Here is a 14611-nt window from a genome sequence, read left to right on the forward strand (position 1 = left end):
GCCTCCATTTACTTCACAAAGATCACAGCATCACTGGCAAAGTCAAGATCAATGAATCTTTCTTCACCAACAGATGCCCCACAGCTGCTGGAACCCATGACCCTGCATAACACCCAGTCCATGCAAGCACTGAACAGAGTAGGAGCAAGAACACACCCTTGACGAACCTTAGAATCAACTGGAAAAAATGCCTCCGCTCTACACAGCACATGTGTACAGGCCGGCCATAAAGTACAGCAACTTTAAGGAATTCCAGCACCCTCAGCTGCATCACTGGACCTGGTACTCCATAGTGATGGGCAGACATTGGAGGCTCCTACAGAACTGCAGGGTCTACAGAAGTACCCAGTTTGTGAATTCTGACCACAGACTTGTTGCTACTCTGATGATCCAGCTTGGAGGGTGGACCTGAACAGACTCTAAGATCAGGCTGTTTCAAATGTGTTTGTGAATTTCCCCTTGGGATTAATAAAGTATCTATCTATCTGTACACAGTTTGTGTGAGGAATTTTCAGACTTAACAAATCCCATTTCCGAAAAAGTTGGGACACTTTTGTTATTTTGTTATTTGTTAAGCATAAAATTAGAAATTGATGCATGCAACACACTCCAAAAAAGTTGGGAGAGAGGCAAAGTAAGACTATAAAGGTTACAGAAGTAACATTCTGTAAGGTTCCTCAATTATCAGGTTAACTTGTAGCAGGTGTGGGTATCAAGAATGGGTATAAAAGAAGCATCCACCAAAGGCTCGGTCTTTTCAAGCAAAGATGGGTTGTGGCTTTTCACTCTGTGCTGAACTTCATGAGAGAATTATTTGTCAATTTAAAAACAATGTTTCTCAGTGCAGGACAGCAAATAATTTAGGTATGTCACTATCTACAGTTAACAACACTGTGAAAAGATTCAGGGAGTCAGGAACTTTCTGTGTGTAAAGGGCAAAGGATAGAAACCACTGTTGAATGTACATGATCTCTGAGGCCTCAGGCAGTATTGCATTAGAAACTGTCATGCTACAGTGAGAGACATAGCCACATGGGCTTGGAAATACTTAGGGAAATCGTTGTCGCTTAACACATTCTGAGATGGACCAAAAGACAATGGAAACGTGTTCTGTGGTCATATGAGTCCACATTTCACCTTGTTTTTGGGAAAAATGGATGTCAGATTCTACATGTCAAAGATGAAAAAGACCATCCAGACTGTTTTCAATGAAAGGTGCAAAAACCAGCATCTATGATGGTATGGGCATGCATCAGTGCCCAGAGCATGGGACATCTGTACAGTATATAAGTGAAGGTACCATTGATGCAGATGATTATATTGGAATTTTAGAGAGACTTGCTCCCGTCAAGACAACATGTATATTTCAGCAGGACAATGCCAGGCCTTATTCTGCACAAATTACAAAAGCGTGGCTTCGTAGACATAAGAGTCTGTGTGCTTAAGTTAAATAAAGAGAAAACTGAAATTTTAGTGATCAGCAATAATGGATACAATGAGGCTATTAGAAATAAACTGGATACATTAGGATTAAAAGTCAAGACGGAGGTAAAAAGCTTAGGGGTGATTGTTGACTGTAATCTGAATTTTAAATCACATATTAATCAGATCATTAGGACAGCATTTTTTCACTTAAGAAACATAAGTAAAGTTAGACCTCTTTTATCACTGAAAGATGCTGAGAAATTAGTTCACGCGTTTGTTTTCAGTCGACTAGATTACTGTAACGCACTCCTCTCAGGACTACCCAAAAAAGATATAAATCGTTTGCAACTAGTGCAGAATGCAGCTGCTAGAATCCTAACTAGGAAAAGAAAATCAGAACATATTACTCCAGTTTTGATGTCACTACACTGGTTACCTGTGTCATTCAGGATTGACTTTAAAATTCTGCTTATGGTTTATAAAGCCTTAAATAATCTCGCCCCATCTTATATATCGGAATGTCTGACACCTTATATTCCAAATCGTAACCTTAGATCTTCAAATGAGTGTCTCCTTAGAATTCCAAGAACAAAACTTAAAAGAAGTGGTGAGGCGGCCTTCTGTTGTTATGCACCTAAAATCTGGAATAGCCTGCCAATAGGAATTCGCCAGGCTGATACAGTAGAGCACTTTAAAACACTGCTGAAAACACATTACTTTAACATGGCCTTTTTATAACTTCATTTTAATCGTAATTTAACTTAATCCTGATACTCTGTATGTTCAATTCATCATAACAACTATTCATGGTGGCTCTAAAATCGGTACTGACCCCTACTCTCTTTTCTGTTTCTTTTTCCGTTTCTTTGTGGTGGTGGCCTGCGCCACCTCCACCTACTCAAAGCTTCATGATGCTCCAACAATGATGGACGGATTAAAAGGAAGAAGTCTACGTGACCATCATCATCATCAAGCCCTTCCGTGAGAATCCTAAAGCCAAAGCGGACTGTTTCATTTATGTTAGGTAGAATGCCCAGAGGGGACTGGGCGGTATCATGGTCTGGAATCCCTACAGATTTTATTTTTTCTCCAGCCGTCTGGAGTTTTTTTGTTTTTTCTGTCCCCCCTGGCCATTGAACCTTACTCTTATTCGATGTTAATGTTGATTTATTTTTTATAATTATGTCTTTCATTTTTCTATTCTTTAATATGTAAAGCACTTTGAGCTACTGTTTGTATGAAAATGTGCTATATAAATAAATGTTGTTGTTGTTGCTTGACATGCCTGCCTGCAGCCCATATCTGTCTCCTATAGAAAATGTCTGCCGCATCATGAGGAGGAGACAACAGTGACCACGGACTGTTGAGAAGCTCAAATGTTGAATACAGCAAGAATGGGCAAAATCCACTTGAAAAGCTGCCTATAATTAGTTTCTTCAGTTCCCTAACAATTAAGAAGTGTATTTAAAAGAAAAGGGAATTTGACCCAGAGGCAAACTTGCCTCTGTCCCAACTATTTTGGAGTGTGTTGTAGGCATCAATTTGTAAATTTGTTTAGGTTTAACAAACAAAATTAAGTTTTTTGGTGAAAACACCGAAGAACCTTTTCTTTGATCTTTATCTTGTTAAATAAAAGATCAAGTGAATTACCAAATTACAGATTTTAGTTTTTAATGCATTTTTAGAAAGTGTCCCAACTTTTTTGAAAATGGGGTTTGTAGGTGCAACTGCTGAGCCTAATGTGCTGTGGGAGACCTTATGTGACAAGACCCTGAAGGTTGCTGAAGTTTATGTTGTGATAGCCCTTGAGTAATTTACAGTATACCACTAAAATGACACTGCATCTGGGTCTGCATTAGTGACACTGTCAGATTCTTAAAAGCATTGCCTATAATCTCTCTTTCTTATACAGGTCTTCTTCTGGCATTCAACTGTACATGTTCTAGTCATACCACTAGTCTAGGATAACCTGTTACAGACATATACTGTGTGGTACATGGCCGGCCATTCATCCCAGCCAATACCCCCAGGCCGCCAGATGGAACCCTCCTTGCAGCATAGAGGTGCCCCGAATGCCAGCAGGGAATTACGGACAATAGATTTTTAATGCACAGTCCTGCTGGATACCATGGGGACCGCCAGGTGTCGCTGCAGGGAGTCCTACAGACTATTTGCCTTACGCCCAGGAAGTACGTCAGAGTCACGTGGACAAAGGGAACGATGTGCTTCCTGGGTGAAGAAAAAGAAGTAATTTTATCTGACCCGGAAGTGTTCCAGGTCACATGGACAGAGAGGGTGAAATGCTTCCGGGTCAAGGAATATAAAAAGGACAGTGAAACACCAGAGCGTGGAGCTGAGTTGGGAGGCAGGGTGGCTAAGCGTCTGGGAGAGGAGGACTGTTATTGTGATTGGTTTATTGTTTATTGGAGAATTGTGGAGAGGAGCGTGCTTTGTGCATATTATTATAATAAATAATAATTATTTGGACTTTTACCTGGTGTCTGACGTGTGGTCTGAGGGTACAAGGGAGCGAGAAAGCCCTAATTTGTCACAACTGTTATGGTAGGAATGTAAAAAGAAAACCAAGTAATCAAATACATGACAAAATTAATGAATTCACATCCGCCTAAGCAGCTGATTTTAAAATGCAGCATACATCCTCATATTGTTGTCCATTTTAACTTAGAAAAGATGAATCTGGAAATCTTGATCCAAATGGCAAAAACAATGATGAAGCAAACATTTGGGTTGGTTACTGAAGGCAGCAGTATGACTGTTCTGAATATTCTGAAAAGCTTTCTTAGAGAAACATTCTGACTCCTGTTTGCAGAACATCAGCTCTCAAATTCAAACTACCTTGTGAAATAGTTTTTAAAATCTTCAACTGACCATTAAATACTAAATTCAATATCTGAATGACCCACCTTCTGTAACATGCATATCTGTAAGATATGGGAGGATACTGGAATGCTAAAAGAAAATCCACACAAAAACAAATAAACTCTGCATGTTAATTCCACAGAGGGGGATCAGTTAGGAAACATCTCACAGGAGCCATGAAACCGCAAAGCTAAACAAAGAGCAGTTGTCCAAGATGTTGTAAGTTATAAATCAATGAAATTTGTAGATGGATGAGTTTTCTGAAATGGCCAAACACAAAATAATATTTTTTGTTCATATATTTACTATTCAAATCCTATTTTGGCATTATAGTTTTAATTCAGAGTGTCTCTTCTTGACTATAGTGACAGCAAGGTATATTTTTTCATTCCTAAATTTCAATTTATATAATATTGTTATGACAGTTCTTCTGCGCCCTCCAGAAACAGCTGCCAAAATTGTCACACAAGAAGGCTTTATGCATTTTGTTGCTCTGTCTATTTCATTATGAAGTACTCTGAAAAAGTCTTTATCTACAAAGATTTTGGTGGCAATTTCAGAATGATCAATCTGATGTTTCATGCATAAGTAATCCTGACAGAGATTAAAACCCTGCCTTGCATCACCGACGGTTGATCACTAGATCACAATAGCACGCTGCTGGGCAATTCCAGGCTGCTGCTGTAAACCTAATATACAGTTCTGATAAGATTTTAAACACATTATAAACAGAAAAATCTCACCATATGCTGCAGATGTACCTACCACTCAAGCTAATCATTAGTATGGTTTCCTTCACTTGTACTTGGTAACATTACTGAACCATTTAGTGAATAAGAGATTTAGCATGGCATGTTGTATTATCTTAATCTTTATTTATCCAGGTCATTATTATATTTATGGCTGTTTGGGATATTTATTAAACTCCACTTTGCTCCTTTTAACAGTCTGTTCAGATCTCTTTGATTAATGCAATAATGGGGAAATTGTCATATAAAAATAGAGAGATTAATGAGGCAAATAAACAGAGGTACAAATCAGTCTGTTCTGGCCCACAGCAGTCAATTACCTGCTTGTTTAAAAATCATTTAATCAAAAAATTACACAAGTAGGTGAGAGACCCCATGAACTTGGCTGTATCAAAAAAAAGCAAAACTGTACTGCACTCATTTAGGTCATCCTGGTGAGGGTCACATTGGTAGCAGACCAAGTTAAGACAATAGACTTCACTATCCCCAGCTACAGATTCTAGAGCTTCCTGGAAAATGTGCAGGCATTTCCAAGATAGTCGAGAGAGAGAGATAATCCCTTGTCACACACGTTCCAGTAGGAGGCAGCTAAAGGGCCTGAGTAATTGTAATAAAACATCTGACAAGGGGGCGGCGGAGTGCGCTGACTGTGTTTCTCAGTTCCCTACAGATCTTTCCAGGGAAATCCTGCAAAGTTCCGGTGCCTCAGAAGACATCACCTCCGGTGCTGGCCCCTTTGCTGACGTCACTTCCGGACCAGAAGACATCACTTCCGATTCCTGTCCTTTTAATGACGTCACTTCTCTTACAGGCCTTTAAAGCCTCCATCTTTGTCTGTAATGATCAGTTCTGTTTTGGACTATGTTCTATGCACATCGTGTTTCATAAACCTAACTTTTGCAGCCGGGAAAAATATATACGAGTGGCTGTCCCAAATCTTTATGATGTCTGTGTTGGATTATTATCACACCCTCCACCATGTCATGGGTCTGCCACAGGACATGCCTAGAGCAGATCCAGGGGGACCTGCACAAGGGGCATCCTTACGATTTGCCTGAACTAGATAGTAAAATGTACCTGCAATTCCTCGTGCAATAGTCATTATTGGTTAGTGCAGTCTAACACAACAAGACACCTGGAAAATAAACAGGACCTAGGATCGAGGACCCCAAGTCTGTTTCATGTCTTATTTTCACAATAGTATAGTCAGCACGGTAAAATACTGTGAACCCAATGCATAGAGAAGACATTAGTTGGTGAAACAAGTACAGCAACTACAGATATAACTGGCAAACCAGAAAACCAATGTCATGAAATTCACTATTAAAAGAGAGATTGAGGATACATTGATCACCAACTTGTCAACATACTAGCGACTTATATTCTGCAAAATAGAAGAATAAAAACAAACAGATGAGTTATAACATTAAGACTTTGAGCATACAATTAGTATTACTAGCCTAAGTGGGACTGAACACAAATATTTCTCTTCCTGTCCAGAGAAGCCATCCTAATCTGTTATGACTTTCATTACATCCTCTACTATCTATTATGTTTTATGAAATTAATATTGTCTCAGTACAGTATCAATACATCTTTACATGCCCAAAGATACTGAGATAGGATCTGTGATCTGAATAAGTTAGTAAGGGCTAAGGTATTAGTGTTCCGAGTCAGAATGCCAAATGGCTTCAGTCAGGGTTCATACCATAGAAATGGTAGCTGAAATCAATTATTTCAAAATCTTCCAGTCTTTATTGCTAGGGTTTCAACAACACTCTAGGAACATGATGGAAGATTTTTTTCAAGCTTGTTTGCAGAAACCAAAGTGTGCTTTGGGAAACTGAAAAAATAGTCTGAACAATCTAGACTGAAATAGAAGAAAGGTTGCCCTTAAAAGACTACCACCACTTCCCGTGAATCATGGGCTAATGACAGAAGAAAGAATGGACAAACTATTCTACTTGCAATCATAAAAATATTGTGTTTCTACATCAAAAGATGGGACCCATCATGTGCTACTGTTCACAGGGGGACAAGCCAAGGGAATATGACTAGAGTAGTAGGAGATAGTACTGTGTGCTTTCAGGTGATTTGTCACTACTGAACTCCAAGCATGTAAAAGTAAAAATAAAAAGAATATCTTATGAAGCCCTTACAGTGACACTACCATCATCACTCATTGGGCATTGGCATTTTAACATATGTATTAAATCACATGTGTACATGGAAACAAAAAAACTGTACAAGACAGCAAAAGTTATTTTTACCAGTAGAAGGCCATATAGCATTTTTACATATGTTCATCCTTAACCCTCCTTATTATCAAGTATTAGCAACAAATTTAAAAAAATGTATTAATCCAAAAATTGAATCACTTCCTGCCAGTAAATTTTCAACAGTGTCTGTGAACCTATGGAAACCATTAATGTTTCCTCAAAGTTCACGACCATTATACAGTTGCTTTCAGAGTAACCAGAATTTTTTGTTCACAGCAATGTCAGCAGCATTGCAATACAAATTCCATTTTTAATAATAAGCTAAAAAGTGTCATAAATGGTTTTGTACTCAATACCTATTATTTTCACCATATTTATAACATGTTAGCTTTTTTATATTAAGGAATGTGTTGAATGTGTTTATGAAAACTGTAATCAATGATCAGAATCAATCTTTATGTCAAAATTAGGAAGATCAGTATGATGATAAATGTATAAAAATATCATTACACACATTAATCCTCCAAGTGAAGCTAAGCCCTCAAATTTTAACTCTCAGGAACTTTGTAGTTTTATTTCATAATGCAAATCTGTTAGAAGCACCAGAAGGAAAGGATTTGGAACAGAGCTTAACATTTTCCTGATGTACACAGTGAAATGTCATTTTGCTAGAAGGCAATAATTCATAATGACTGTTTCCTACTAAAAAGTATTAATTTTGCTGGTTGTCATGTTATTTAATATATTGTTCAATTCTAATAAATGGATATCATATAGCATGAAACTTTAGAAAATAAAGTTGTTTTACTTACAGATCAAACCTGAGGTTTTGTCTCTCTTCGAAGAAATAGTCCAAAATAAATTTTCTCACAAAGTCTGGATTTAAAGTGTTGTCTATAACTTCTGTTCTTCCAAACTAAACAACACGGAAAAATATGACAAAATAAATTACATTAAAATTAATGCAAAGCTTAAAAATTAAGTATTAAGTAATTAAGTATTAAAATTACAAATATGCAACATTTATTGAGGCAGGTTGATAATTACCAACCGAAAACTTGAAATTTGCACATTTGCAAAATTGAGAAAAAATATTGCCCAATTCATTTTCATTAAAGTAGAGCCAACACAAATGATAAATAGATTAACATAACTAAAAAGATGAAAAACACTGCCTGCTGTGATACAACACCTTTTAATGTTTTTAATTTATGAAATTTCAATTTTTAATTGTGCTGCATAATTAATTATGGTGCTTTGCCACGGTTCAAGGTGTTCATATCATTTCCAGGTGACTATTCGTATTCACAGCTGAATTTACAATGTTTTTTCTGATACAGTTAGGAAGCTGTTGGCATTCTGTAGTTGTTAAAATAACTATCTTTAGAGGAGCCCCTGATTTACATTATTATTTACAATGTAATAAACCAATTTCCAAACACTTTATTCAGTCAAGATAGAAAAAGATAAACGGCTGCTATAATGTCAAGTTCACCACTGCTCTCTGTCTGAACAAAATGTGTCTATGAAGCAACCACTTTGCAACATAGAAATCATTTTGAAGATTTGTTAGAAATTCAGGTAATTTGCTGCTTTTTATAACATCTACCCACTCACTTGCCAATATTTGCAAGGACTCTGCAGTTTATTATGTTTTTAATCTGAAATATGGGAACTTTGTAAAAAAAAAAAAAAGGAAAATGAAAGTAAAATTAAGTTCTTTTCAACAGGTAAGACTCCCACAGCAAACGAGTACCTCCATATGAGTCCACATGGGAGTTTTCAAAGCATTTCTTGGTGTGTTTTTTTAACTGCCTTCATTAAGCCATCATTTAACAGAGCATATGATCAAACCAAACATGGGGTAAAACCCTAGAAAGCTGCTTTCCAAACAGCTGTAATCACCTAACACGATGGGAGTCTGAGTGAAATAGGTTGCAATAGCTTTGCGCCTTGTGACCTGACTGCAACAACATGTGACTACAGCGTGATTAGCATACTGATATGAGTGGCCAGGGGCAAACTGCAGGCTAAGGGAGGAGAGAGAGACACAGCCTAGATGTCATCCTAACATTAGGTCAGTTGTCTCTTCAAATTTTGAATAAAGAAGAAAAGTACTGATCAAGATGCAATCTCCAGTTTATTATAAGGTCATTTGTAAACCACCCTCTTTGAAGAGATGGTATGACATGATACATACCAAAATATTTAAGAAGCATGACTTGTGTCCCACATCTCCAGTTAGCTTTCTGAGAGTCAGGAAGTGAAAATGATATGAGGCTCAAAAAAAGCAAGTAAAAAAAAAAAAACTTACAATATCTCATATTTTAATTTATTAACTTTACACCATCAAAATGACAGGCTCTAACTCTAAATATATTCTGTATTGAAAAAATAGACCTTATAAAAAGACAAAATAAATGAAAAGGAAATGAAAACTGCCATTCTAGAAAGCATCCTTTAGTTTGCTATCCCTCCACATATTGCTTATTTCAGCATCAAATCAAACATTTACTATTCAGATTTGGAATTTTAAATGTACTGTAGCTAACATCTAAGACCTGTTAAGTCAGTAACATTAATTATGTGGTCTAGTTCCTATACTCTTTCCACTATTAGTAATTAAATTATTAACTGTTATACATTAGCAAAACATTTAGAGTAAACAGATTATACAGACTTATTGATTTTCATTAACAAGATTGCTACAATTTATTAATACCAGTGTTACAATTAAGAAATTATATCCAAGAATGTTTGGATTTTCTAAAATGTGACTGGAAATCTATACTTTATAGGCATAGAGCAGATGCAGGTGATAAGTCCATCTTTCTTTTATATCCTCTGGCTGCAGATTTACATGAAAAACTCCAAAACAGGGAGCATGTAGTATGTATCTCATAGGGCATCTTCTTTTACACTAAACGAGCTTGCTCGCACCTACACAACCAATGGTCTTCTATGGCTTTTTGACAAGCTTTCCTCTTTTGTCAATAAGGTCTCTCCATTAAGCCCCTACCCTTTCAAACAAATTAAAAAAAACAATTCTGCAATTCTTCTCTGTTTTTGTTCAACTTCTGTATTATGTTTGCAATATAAAAAGGCTTCCTTTAAAATAATTTAATTTCCATAGGAGAATTATTATCAGTACATTCTCCATATGCATAATAAGGTAAGTGGCAATTAACTGAATAATAAATAATATGAATATTTATCAGCAATGTGACAAGCTGCTGAACACTGCCCTGCAAATTCCAAAATCAATGCTCTAATGATATAAATTATAATGCCTTAAAATCATAATCTTATTATGCTGCATGAACATATTAAGTATACAGTCATTAATCTATGGTGTGATACTGGGTTCTAAACTTTTTTCGTAGTGCATGACCCCCAGGTTAAAATGCTTTAAAATAAAGTTTTTTTGGCCTTACATTGTTACACCCCAAACTCATTTCTTTTTCTGAATACCAGCAACCATCCCTACCAAATATTATTTTTGGGAGGATTTTATGACAGGATAGATAGATACAGTGCATCTGGAAAGTATTCACAGTGCATTACTTTTTCCACATTTTGTTATGTTATATATAGCCTTATTCCAAAATGGATTAAATTCATTTTTTTCCTAAGAATTCTACACACAACACCCCATAATGACAACAGGAAAACAGTTTACTTGAGGTTTTTGTAAATTTATTAAAAATAAAAAAACTGAGAAATCACATGTACATAAGTATTCACAGCCTTTGCTCAATACTTTGTCGATGCATCTTTGGCAGGAATTACAGCCTTAAGTCTTTTTGAATATGATGCCACAAGCTTGGCACACCTATTCTTGGCCAGTTTTGCCCATTCCTCTTTGCACATCTCTCAAGCTCCATCAGGTTGGATGGGAAGCGTCGGTGCACAGCCATTTTAAGATCTCTCCAGAATTATTCAATCGGATTTAATTCTGGGCTCTGGCTGGGCCACTAAAGGACATTCACAGAGTTGTCCAGAAGCCACTCCTTTGATATCTTGGCTGTGTGCTCAGGGTCGTTGTCCTGCTGAAAGATGAACCGTCACCCCAGTCTGAGGTCAAGAGCACTCTGGAGCAGGTTTTCATCCAGGATGTCTCTGGACATTGCTGCAGTCATCTTTCCCTTTATCCTGACTAGTCTCCCAGTTCCTGCCGCTGAAAAACATCCCCACAACATGATGCTGCCACCACCATGCTTCACTGTAGGGATGGTATTGGCCTGGTGATGAGCAGTGCCTGGTTTCCTCCAAACGTGACGCCTGGCATTCACACCAAAGAGTTCAATCTTTGTCTCATCAGACCAGATAATTTTGTTTCTCATGGTCTGAAAGTCCTTCAGGTGCCTTTTGGCAAACTCCAGGCGGGCTGCCATGTGCCTTTTACTAAGGAGTGGATTCCGTTTGCCCACTCTACCATACAGGCCTGATTGGTGGATTGCTGCAGAGATGGTTGTCCTTCTGGAAGGTTCTCCTCTCTCCGCAGAGGACCTCTGGAGCTCTGACAGAGTGACCATTGGGTTCTTGGTCACCTCCCTGACTAAGGCCCTTCTCCCCCGATTGCTCAGTTTAGATGGCCGGCCAGCTCTAGGAAGAGTCCTGGTGGTTTCAAACTTCTTCCACTTACGGATGATGGAGGCCACTGTGCTCATTGGGAGCTTCATGGCAAAGGCTGTGAATACTTATGTACATGTGCTTTCTCAATTTTTTTATTTTTAATAAATTAGCAAAAATCTCAAGTAAACTTTTTTCATGTTGTCATTATGGGGTGTTGTGTGTAGAATTCCGAGGAAAAAATGAATTTAATCAATTTTATAATAAGGTTGTAACATAACAAAATGTGGAAAAAGTGACGCGCTGTGAATACTTTCCGGATCCACTGTAGATAGATACATTTGTGCCTGAAAGTTTGTGAACCCTTTAGAATTTTCTATATTTCTGCATAAATATGACCTAAAACATCATCAGATTTTCACTCAAGTCCTAAAAGTAAATAAAGAGAAACCAGTTAAACAAATGAGACAAAAATATCATACTTTTTTTATACATTTATTTATTGAGGAAAATGATCGAATATTGCATATTTGTGAGTGGCAAAAGTATGTGAACCTCTAGGATTAGCAGTTAGTTTGAAGGTGAAATTAGAGGCAGGTGTTTTCAATCAATGGGATGACAATCAGGTGTGAGTGGGCAACCTGTGTTATTTAAAGAACAGGGATCTATCAAAGTCTGCTCTTCACAACACGTTTGTGGAAGTGTATATCATACACTAACAAGTGCATATCATGGCACTAACAAAGGAAATTTCTGAGGACCTCAGAAAAAGAGTTGTTGATGCTCATCAGGTTGGAAAAGGCTACAAAACCATCTCTAAAGAGTTTGGACTCCACCAATCCACAGTCAGATAGACTGTGTACAAATGGAGGAAATTCAAGACATCTGTTACGCTCCCAAGGAGTGGTCGACCAACAAAGATCACTCCAAGAGCAAGGCGTGGAATAGTCAGCGAGGTCACAAAGGACCCCAGGGTAACTTCTATGCAACTGAAGGCCTCTCTCACATTGGCTAATGTTCATGTTCATGAGTCCACCATCAGGAAAACATTGAACAACAATGGTGTGCATGGTAGGCTTGCAAGGAGAAAGCCGTGCTCTCCAAAAAAAACATTGCTGCTCTTCTGCAGTTTGCTAAAGATCACGTGGACAAACCAGGCTATTGGAAGAATGTTTTGTGAACAGATGAGACCAACATAGAACTTTTTGGTTTAAATGAAAAGTGTTATGTTTGAAGAAAGGAAAACACTGCATTCCAGCATAAGAACCTTATCCCATCTGTGAAACATCGTGGTGGTAGTATCATGGTCTGGGCCTGTTTTGCTGCATCCTGGGCCAGGATGCCTTGCCTTCATTGATGGAACAATGAAGTCGGAATTATATTAGAGAATTCTAAGGAAAATGTCAGGACATCTGTCCATGAACTGAATCTCAAGAGAAGGTGGGTCATGCAGCAAGACAATGACCCTAAGCACACAAGTCGTTCTACCAAAAATGGTTAAAGAAGAATAAAGACAAGCCAAAATCTGACCTTAATCCAATCGAAATGTTGTGGAAGGACCTGAAGCGAGCAGTTAATATGAGGAAACCCACCAACATCCCAGAGTTGAAGCTGTTCTGTATGGAGGAATGGGCTAAAATTCCTCCAAGCCGGTGTGCAGGAATGATCAAAAGTTACCGGAAACGTTTAGTTGCAGTTACTGCTGCAAAGGGGGGTCACACCAGATACTGGAAGCAAAGGTTCATATACTTTTGCCACTCACAAATATGCAATATTTGATCATTTTCCTTAATAAATAATTAACCAAGTATAATATTTTTATCTCATTTGTTTAACTGGTTTCTCTTTATTTACTTTTAGGACTTGAGTGGATATCTAATGATGTTTTAGGTCAAATTTATGCCGAAATATAGAAAACTAGCCATCCCGCGGCGTACCATACGCCGCATAATCAGGTCGGTTTTTTAATGATTTTTAAGCACAGGGAGAAAATTAACATTTGAAAAATCAGTAATGTAATAAATCAGCAATAAAAGCAACATTGTAACAATGCACGGTACGAACCAACACACAATCGTCCGTAACTGAAAACTGGCGGACCGCAATTGCGCCGTCTCTTGCCAGACGGAGGGATGGGAGTGCATGGCGCGGAGTGTGGAACAGGAGGAGAGGAGAAGGACGTCCATTCAGCTCCCTCCGTCATGCTAGTCGGCTGAATTCTCGTTCAGTATGTACTGTCCACTAATGTGCCCACCTCCAACTCGTCACTTGAGTTGTTGCCTGCTTTTCTAAATATAATCTACCAAGACACCCAACCATGGTAGTAGCGAGGTGGGAGGGGGGTGTGCACAAAGGGTAGGGATGCAACCAGTGGGTCGCACTCAGGGTGAATTCCACGGCTTGCAGCCCGAATAGGGTTCAACGGCTTACCCACGCCTCTCTGCGCCGGGTAGATACATGCTCAATCTCATGCATAATTATTTATTGAATGCTAAACACTTCTGGAAAGACACGGTTGTCTAAAACGGGTTGGTGTGAGAATACAACAGTAAGTGAATGAAAAGATGGAACTCTGGAGAGAGCAAAATACAACACAATAGTGAACCCGCGGCATAACAAATGCCGTATAATTATTTATTGATGGTTGAACACTTCTGGAAAGACACAGTTGTCTAAAAAGGGAGGGTTTGAGGATACAATAGAAAGTGAATGAAAAGAGGGAACTCTGAAGAGAGCAACATATAATTGTCCGTGAGTGAAGAAGAC

At 38.0% G+C, this 14611-nt stretch overlaps 1 protein-coding gene across 1 annotated transcript in view; it reads right to left on the reverse strand.

Moving 5' to 3' along the window:
• LOC120533951 (copine-8) overlaps nt 1–14611 on the reverse strand; it is a 780386-nt gene that overhangs the window by 471339 nt on the left and 294436 nt on the right. The window contains exon 4 of the mRNA XM_039761099.1: nt 8086–8189. Coding sequence (XP_039617033.1) covers nt 8086–8189 — 104 coding nt within the window. The remainder of the gene's footprint in view (nt 1–8085; nt 8190–14611) is intronic.

Source organism: Polypterus senegalus, chromosome 8, assembly GCF_016835505.1.
Source record: "Polypterus senegalus isolate Bchr_013 chromosome 8, ASM1683550v1, whole genome shotgun sequence".
NCBI lineage: Eukaryota > Metazoa > Chordata > Cladistia > Polypteriformes > Polypteridae > Polypterus > Polypterus senegalus.